This window comes from Amblyraja radiata, chromosome 14, assembly GCF_010909765.2.
Source record: "Amblyraja radiata isolate CabotCenter1 chromosome 14, sAmbRad1.1.pri, whole genome shotgun sequence".
NCBI lineage: Eukaryota > Metazoa > Chordata > Chondrichthyes > Rajiformes > Rajidae > Amblyraja > Amblyraja radiata.
The window spans coordinates 50,724,091-50,733,584 of NC_045969.1; the positions used below are offsets into that span (position 1 = coordinate 50,724,091).

General features: G+C 42.8%; 1 protein-coding gene across 1 annotated transcript; it reads left to right on the forward strand.

The window, feature by feature from the left end:
* Positions 1 to 286: 286 nt before the first annotated feature.
* LOC116980925 (toll-like receptor 8) lies at positions 287 to 3,072 on the forward strand. Its single transcript, XM_033033522.1, has one exon. The coding sequence runs from the start codon at positions 397 to 399 to the stop codon at positions 2,974 to 2,976; it is 2,580 nt and encodes an 859-aa protein (XP_032889413.1). The 5' UTR covers positions 287 to 396; the 3' UTR covers positions 2,977 to 3,072.
* Positions 3,073 to 9,494: the final 6,422 nt, after the last annotated feature.

Below are 9,494 nucleotides of genomic sequence, written 5' to 3' on the forward strand. Positions count from 1 at the left end.
ATTAGTGTGCCCAGAAACATTCCTTCCAAGACCACCAGTCTAAATCTCGCTGATAACCGGATCATGAATATTTCCAATTGCTCCTTCTCAAACCTCCCAAATCTACTCACACTAGATCTGAGTTTTAATGATTATCAAGACAGCACAGACTTGGACCCGAAGAGTAGGAGTTTGATCATTTCCGAGGGCAGTTTCTCCTCGCTGGTGAAGCTACGAGATTTGTACCTGGACCAAAATCACCTCCTCCGAATCCCTCAGGGGCTGCCGCCATCTTTACGACATTTCAACCTCAATGGAAATAAGATTTTCAACATCACAAATGAAAGTCTACCTTACCTGCCAAAATTAGAAACCCTTCACTTGTCACAGAACTGTTACCATCGCAACCCTTGCAACATGAACAACCAGGTGGAAGACGGAGCGCTCTTACGTTGCAAACGGCTCAAGAATCTCACTCTTGACTACAATAACTTGACTTCTGTTCCACGTCACTTGCCGACAACTTTAAGGTCGCTCTCCCTCTCTTACAACAAGATACAAACTGTAAAGCACGACGATTTCAGTGAACTGGTCAACTTGGAGATTCTTGACTTAAGTGGAAACTGCCCCAGGTGTTACAATGCACCTTATCCTTGTGAACCATGCCCTGGTCAGATTTCCATTCAAATACATCCTTATGCTTTTCAGAGCCTTTGGAAATTAAAGAAGTTATTTCTTGTGAGCAACAGTATTCGCAAATTTCCCATTAGTTGGGTTCAGAACTGCACCAACTTGAAGGTTCTTAACCTTGGCCTGAATTTCCTGACTTCTGAAATGGCTACAGGTGATTTTTTAAACCATTTACGTGAATTGGAAGTGCTTGACATATCATATAACTATGAAATAAAAGCTTACCCAAAGGAAATCAGTCTCTCATGGAATTTTTCAAAATTAGTCTCCCTGAAGCAATTAAACATTGAAGGATATGTTTTCAGAGAACTTAATGAGGTTGATATTAAACCACTGTACAGTCTGCCCCATCTTTCTGTTCTAAACCTTGGCACGAACTTCATTAAGCAGGTAAACTTAACAATCTTCAATCGATTTACATCGCTAAGTTTAATATATCTGTCAGAGAATAGAATCTCACCTCCATCAGGCGATGAAGATCTTTTTTATGGTTCGATACGTAAAGATAAACATCTTCCTTACACAGGATCAAGTTTTAAAGGATCATATTTCCAATCTGAAAATCAGGGTTACGATTCTTACGGTGCTAATGATCGCAACCGGGGACCGGTGGTAAAGTTGCCGTGCCGTTCTTACGGGAAAACTTTGGATCTGAGTTTGAATAGCATCTTCTTCATCAACCCAAAGCAGTTTGAAGGCTTCGCAGAAGTGAAGTGCCTGAATTTGTCAGCAAATGCCATTGGCCAAGCGCTGAATGGTACTGAGTTTGCATCTCTGCCTGATTTGAAGTATTTAGACCTTTCCTTCAACAGACTCGATCCGGCTTACGATAATGCTTTCAAAGAGCTGAAGCAACTGGAAGTATTGGACTTAAGTTACAACAAACACTACTTTATCGTGGAGGGTGTCACACACAAAATGCGATTCATTGAAAACCTTAAATATTTGAAAGTATTGAACTTAAGTGAAAATGCCATCTTCACCTTGACAGAATCAGGATTGTACAGTGACTCGCTCAACATTTTAGAATTCAAAGGGAATCGTCTAAATATCTTATGGAAGAAGGGAGACCAGCGTTATATTAGCTTGTTTGAAAATCTAACTAATTTAACGCATCTTGATTTATCTAACAATCTTCTTAGGTCTATTCCACATGATGTCTATAAGCATTTGCCACGTAACCTGACATATTTGTGTTTGAGTTACAACAAGCTGGAAATAATCGATTGGAAAAACCTACAATTTTTGAAGAATCTGCTGACCTTGGATCTCAGCAGCAATAAATTAATTACTGCCCCTGATAGATTGTATGAAAATACTAAGTCTCTCCAAACGCTTTTACTTGGAAAAAATAAAATTTCCGAACTTCCCATAAGTTTTCTTACGACAGCAAACAGATTAAAATATCTTGATTTAAGTAATAACAAAATTACAACTTTCAAGCAGTTAATTTTCCCGACTAGTGAAAAACTCTCCCTGGAAGTCCTGATTTTAATAGGGAATCCTTTTTATTGCACCTGCGACCTTGCCCCATTCATTGCATGGATCGATGCGTGTGACCTAGACATTCCTCAACTGGCCACCGATGTCACCTGCAATTCACCTGAAAACCACCGGGGGCAGAGCATTATTCTCCTTGATCAGCATGCATGTAGCATGGATGAAGTTGAAGCTATATTATGCTTGGCTTCAGCAATTGTAATTGTTAGCACTCTGGTTATAATGATCACCCATCATCTGTTTTACTGGGACGTATGGCACTTTTACTATTTCTGCACCTCCAAGTGGAAAGGGGATGGCTATCATTCTCTTAGCATGCAGAACTGTTTCTATGATGCATTTATTGCTTATGACGTTTCCGATCTGTCCGTGACAGACTGGGTGGTTAATGAACTGTTAGTTCACTTGGAAGACAAGGGGGAAACGCCCTTCTCGCTGTGTTTAGAGGAGAGAGACTGGGGCTTAGGCTTGGCTGTTGTGGACAATCTTTCTCAAAGCATTCATGGGAGCAAAAAGACTGTGTTTGTGCTCACGAGAAGTTACATCAAGAGGGGGACATTCAAGACTGCTTTTCAAATGGCCCACCAAAGACTATTGGATGAAAATGCAGATGTGATTGTGCTGATCCTGTTAGAACCTGTTTTAATAAACTCAAAGTACCTGAGACTGAGGAGAAGAATATGCAGCAGCTCTGTACTGCAATGGCCCAAGAACCCGAAAACTGAAAACTTTTTCTGGCATTGTTTACGAAATGTGTTAGCAACAAACAATGCATCGAGATACAATACAATTGGTGATTTCACTTAACTCCAATTGAACATTGATTCTTTTAATCCCCAAAATGTGTCATCTCTATTGTAGATGGATTGAATGCTCAAAAACCCTTCTTAATTATTTATCCTTAAATGTGGCCTTGACCATCTTAAGCCAAACTAAAGATAGATACAACAAGCTGGAGTAACTCAGCGGGACAGGCAGCATCTCCGTAGAGAAGGAATGGGTGACGTTTCAGGTCCAGACCCTTCTTCAGACTGAAGACCGATCACACTGAAGAAGGGTCTCGACTTGAAATGTCATCCATTCCTTCTCTCTAGAGATGCTGCCTGTCCAGCTGAGTTACTCCAGCTTTTTGTGTCTATCTTCGGTTTAAACCAACATCTGCAGTTCCTTCCTACACATTAATCCAAACTAAGGCTTCCTTCCCCTGCTTACCACTGGTTCTATATTGTCATCTTCCTTGTAGTCCTCAACAGTCAAACTGTGCCCTTCAATTCTTTCCATCTTCAATGTGTGCAGTTCCTATTCACTTCTATCCCCGTAAAATGAGGTCACCCTCCCGTCAGCTCCACTACCCAAACTGCTTTCTTCTTATCATCCACTACTGCTTGTCCATCTCCCTCCATCACGGAATAGAACCAATGTTTTTCTTTGAGCACACCATCTACTACGTTTCCTCCCATAATCACCTACATTACTCAGTTGTTGTTTGATGTGGAGTCATAGAGTGATACTGTGTGGAAACAGGCCCTTCGGCCCAACTTCTCCCAACTTCTATACTTTTGATCCATCTATTATCTTCCCATGGGCTCTCATCTTCTTCAGCAGCCTCGCATGTAGCACCTTTTCAAAGGCCTTCTGAAAATCCACTGATGAAACATAGAAACATAGAAATTAGGTGCAGGAATAGGCCATTCAGCCCTTCGAGCCTGCACCGCCATTCAATATGATCATGGCTGATCATCCAACTCAGTATCCTGTACCTGCCTTCTCTCCATACCCCCTGATCCCTTTAGCCACAAGGGCCACATCTAACTCCCTCTTAAATATAGCCAATGAACTAGCCTCAACTACCTTCTGTGGCAGAAAATTCCACAGATTCACCACTCTCTGTGTAAAAAATGATTTTCTCATCTCGGTCTTAAAAGACTTCCCCCTTATCCTTAAACTGTGATCCCTTGTTCTGGACTTCCCCATCATCGGGAATAATCTTCCTGCATCTAGCCTGTCCAACCGCTTAAGAATTTTGTACGTTTCTATAAGATTCCCCCTCAAACTTCTAAAGGATACGGTGTTTGCAAAATCAAACTCTCCTTTCACCCCACTCAATCCACAAATCCTTCAAAGTGACAGTCAATAATTCCCTCCCCAAACCACATCCTCAACATCTCCCCTCCTATAAATATTTCAGTTTTCTTTATAAAGTCCTGAGATAAGTGGGTGCTTGGTAATTGCAATCTCACTTCTCCAATTTGTATCCATTTGAAATTATCACTCGCCTTTAATAACCATATAACCATATAACAATTACAGCACGGAAACAGGCCATCTCGACCCTTCTAGTCCGTGCCGAACATGTATTCTCCCCTAGTCCCATATACCTGCGCTCAGACCATAACCCACCATTCCTTTCCCGTCCATATAACTATCCAATTTATTTTTAAATGATATAAACGAACCTGCCTCCACCACCTTCACTGGAAGCTCATTCCACACAGCCACCACTCTCTGAGTAAAGAAGTTCCCCCTCATGTTACCCCTAAACTTCAGTCCATTAATTCTCAAGTCATGTCCCCATGTTTGAATCTTCCCTACTCTCAGTGGGAAAAGCTTATCCACGTCAACTCTGTCTATCCCTCTCATCATTTTAAAGACCTCTATCAAGTCCCCCCTTAACCTTCTGCGCTCCAAAGAATAAAGCCCTAACTTGTTCAACCTTTCTCTGTAACTTAGTTGCTGAAACCCAGGCAACATTCTAGTAAATCTCCTCTGTACTCTCTCTATTTTGTTGACATCCTTCCTATAATTAGGCGACCAAAATTGTACCCCATACTCCAGAATTGGCCTCACCAATGCCTTGTACAATTTTAACATTACATCCCAACTTCTATACTCAATGCTCTGATTTATAAAGGCCAGCACACCAAAAGCTTTCTTTACCACCCTATCTACATGAGATTCCACTTTCAGGGAACTGTGCACAGTTAGTCCCAGATCCCTCTGTTCACCTGCATTCTTCAATTCCCTACCATTTACCATGTACGTCCTATTTTGATTTGTCCTGCCAAGATGTTGCACCTCACACTTATCAGCATTAAACTCCATCTGCCATCTTTCAGCCCACTCTTCCAACTGGCATAAATCTCTCTGTAGACTTTGAAAATCTACTTCATTATCCACAAACCCACCTATCTTAGTATCATCTGCATACTTACTAATCCAATTTACCACACCATCATCCAGATCATTGATGCACATGACAAACAACAGTGGACCCAACACAGATCCCTGTGGCACCCCACTAGTCACTGGCCTCCAACCTGACAAACAACCATCCACCATTACTTTCTGGCATCTCCCATTCAGCCACTGTTGAATCCATCTTGCTACTCCACCATTAATACCCAACCATTGAACCTTCTTAACCAACCTTCCATGAAGAACCTTGTCAAAGGCCTTACTGAAGTCCATATATACAACATGCACTGCTTTACCCTCATCAATTTCCCGAGTAACCTCTTCAAAAAATTCAAGAAGATTAGTCAAACATGACCTTCCAGGCACAAATCCATGTTGACTGTTCCTAATCAGACCCTGTTTATCCAAATGCTTATATATATTATCTCTAAGTATCCTTTCCATTAATTTTCCCACCACTGACATCAAACTAACAGATCTATAATTGCTAGGTTTACTCTTAGACCCCTTTTTAAACAATGGAACAACATGCGCAGTACGCCAATCCTCCGGTACTATCCCCGTTTCTAATGACATTTGAAATATTTCTGTCATAGCCCCGGCTATTTCTACACTAACTTCCCTCTAATGTCCTAACTAATGTCCTAGGGAATATCCTGTCCGGACCTGGAGACTTATCCACTTTTATATTTCTCAAAAGTGTCAGTACTTCCTCTTCTTTGAATCTCATAGTTTCCATAGCTACTCTACTTGTTTCCCTTACCTCACATAATTCAATATCCTTCTCCTTGGTGAATACCGAAGAAAAGAAATTGTTCAATATCTCCCCCATCTCTTTTGGCTCAAGTGTCCAATTTCCCTTGAAAACCATGGCTCTTTCCAATTTTTACTATTTCCTTTCAACCGAACAGGGACATAAAGATTCTGTACTCTTAAAATGTCACCTTTAAATGTATTCCATTTCTCTTCCACATCTTTCCCATAAAACAAACTGTCCCAATTTACTCCTTTTAAATCCTTTCGCATCTCCTCAAAGTTAGCCTTTCTCCAATCAAAAATCTCAACCCTAGGTCCAGTTCTGACCCTCTCCATAATTATATTGAAACTAATGGTATTGTGATCACTGGTCCCGAACTGTTCCCCAACGCATACCTCTGCCACCTGACCCGTCTCATTTCCTAACAGGAGGTCCAGCACCGCCCCTTCTCTAGTAGGTACTTCTATGTATTGCTGCAAAAAACTATCCTGCACACATTTTACAAACTCCAACCCATCCAGCCCATTTACAGAATGTGTTTCCCAGTCTATGTGTGGAAAATTGAAATCTCCCACAATCACTACCTTGTGCTTACTACTAATATCTGCTATCTCCTTACATATTTGATCTTCCAATTCTCGCTCCCCATTTGGCGGTCTATAATATACCCCTATAAGTGTTGCTACCCCTTTCCCATTTCTCAGTTCCACCCAAATAGCCTCCCTAGACGAGCCCTCTAATCTATCCTGCCAAAGCACTGCTGTAATATCTTCCCTGACTAGCAATGCAACACCTCCACCTTTGCCCCTCCAATTCTATCACACCTGAAGCAACGAAATCCTGGAATATTTAGTTTCCAATCACAGCCCTCCTGCAACCATGTTTCACTGATCGCCACAACATCATACTTCCAGGTGTCTATCCAGACTCTAAGCTCATCCACCTTTCTTACAATGCTCCTAGCATTAAAATATACACATTTAAGAAACCCACCCTCTTTATTCTCTGTTTATTGTCTTTTTCTTCACTCTCCCCTACATTTTGGGTCAGAGTGCTACCCTTCTCTGCCTCCTGCCTCACACACTGACTGCTAGCTTTCCCAATTTGAGTCCCTCCCCCCAACCATACTAGTTTAAAGTCTCCCCAGTAGCCTTTGCAAATCTCCCCGCCAGGATATTGGTCCCCCTCGAGTTCAAGTGCAACCCGTCCTTTCTGTACAGGTCGCACCTTCCCCAAAAGAGGTCCCAATGATCCAGAAACTTGAATCCATACCCACTGCACCAGTCCCTCATCCACACATTTATCCTCCACCTCGCTCCATTCCTACTCTCACTGTCGCGTGGCACAGGCAGTAATCCTGAGATTGTTACCTTTGCAGTCCTTCTCCTTAACTCTCTACCTAACTCCCTAAATTCTTCTTTCAGGACCTCTTCTCTTTTTTTACCTATGTCGTTGGTACCTATATGTACCACAACCTCAGGCTCCTCGCCCTCCCATTTCAGGATTTCTTGGACACGTTCAGACACATCCCTGATCCTGGCACCAGGGAGGCAAACTACCATCCGGGTCTCCTGTCTGCGTCCACAGAATCGCCTATCCGACCCCCTGACTATAGAGTCCCCAATTACAATTGCCCTCCTCTTCTTTTCCTTACCCTTCTGAGCAACAGGACCGGTCTTTGTGCCAGAGGCCCGGCCGCTGTCGCTGCCCCCAGGTAGGCTGTCTCCCCCACCCTTACTCAAACATGAGTACTTATTTTCAAGGTGTACAGCCACCGGGGTACTCACCAGTCCCTGCCTCTGCTCGTTGCCCTTCCTAACTGTGACCCAGTTTTCTGTCTCCCGTGGTCTTGGAGTGACCACCTCCCTGTAACTCATTTCTATGACCTCCTCGCTCTCCCTGAGCAGACAGAGGTCATCGAGTTGCTGTTCCAGGTTCCTAACACGGTCCCTCAGAGCACAGAAAATGTAGTTGAGTTGTGTTTACCATCATATTGCACAAGTATAGTGATGTACAGGTACAACGAAAGCCTTGAAGAATTCAAGTGTAACAACACATCACTCCTTCCTTTTACCCTTCTTAGGTACCAACACTTCCTTTTTTTTCATTTACCCTCCTTAGAACCACAGAGTCAATTTCCTCCTTTATGTCTGTGAAGCTCTTGCTTCCTATTTATAATCTATAAGGTCATAAGGTCATGTGATAGAAGCAGAATTAGGCCTTTTCGGCCTATCAAGTCTATTCGGTCATTCAATCATGGCTCTGCCTCCTAACCCCATTCTCCTGCCTTCTCCCCAAAACCCCTGACACCCGCACTAATCAAAAATCTATCTATCTCTGCCTTAAAAATATCAATTGACGGCCTCCACAGCCTTCTGTGACAAAGAATTCCACAGATTCACCACCCCCTGAATAATATTACTCCTCGTCTCCTTCCTAAAGCCCTTTATTTCTGAGGCTATGACCTCGAGTCCTGGACTCTCCCACTAGTGGAAACATTCTCTCTACATCCACTCAATCCAAGCCTTTCACTCTTCTGCACGTTTCAATGAGGTTCCCCCTCATCCTGCTAAACTCCAGCAAGTGCAGGCCCAGTGCCGTCAAATGCTCATCATATGTTAACCCACTCATTCCTGAGATCAATCGTGTAAACCTCCTTTGGACCCTCTCCTTCCAGCATTTCCTTCCTCAGATATGGTGCCCAAAATTGCTTGCAATACTATAATCGGCATTTCCCTTGAACGACTTAACCAGGACAACAACCCAGATAAACCATGATTCTCTCCAACTTATCCAAAGCAATCATATTTACCACTAACAAGCGCATGATTTTCTTGTAAGTATTCAACTCACGAGCCTCCCTGGCTCTGATGTGCAAAGTGGTGCAAATCTGCTTGTTACCGCACACAGTTTCCTTGGCAATATTCAATAAATCACCATGATGGCTTTCTCCATCCGCCAGAACTTGCTCATTCACATCTTTCAGCCACCAAATTCAAACCACCATGAAAACGTATTCCTTTGTGTTTTTAATTTAGGTGCTTGGGAAGCTGAAAGGTCTGTAGGTGGATAAGTCACCTGGACCAGATGGACTACAACCCCAGGGTTCTGAAAGAGGTGGCTTTAGAGGTTGTGGAGGCATTAGTGGTGATCTTTCAAGAATCACTAGAGTTAGGAGTGTCCCCGAGGACTGGAAAATTGCTAATGTTACTCCGCTGTTCAAGAAGGGAGTGAGGAGAAACTATAGCTGGAGACACTAAATGCTGGAGTAACTCAGCGGGACAGGCAGCATCTCTGGGGAGAAGGAATGGGTGACGTTTCAGGTCGAGATCTTAGCAAAACTATAGGCTGCTTAGCCTGACTTCAATGGTTG

Excerpts from the sequence above, each read along its gene's own strand:
- LOC116980925 (XM_033033522.1), top strand. The coding sequence starts at position 397 with ATGAACAACCAGGTGGAAGACGGAGCGCTCTTACGTTGCAAACGGCTC.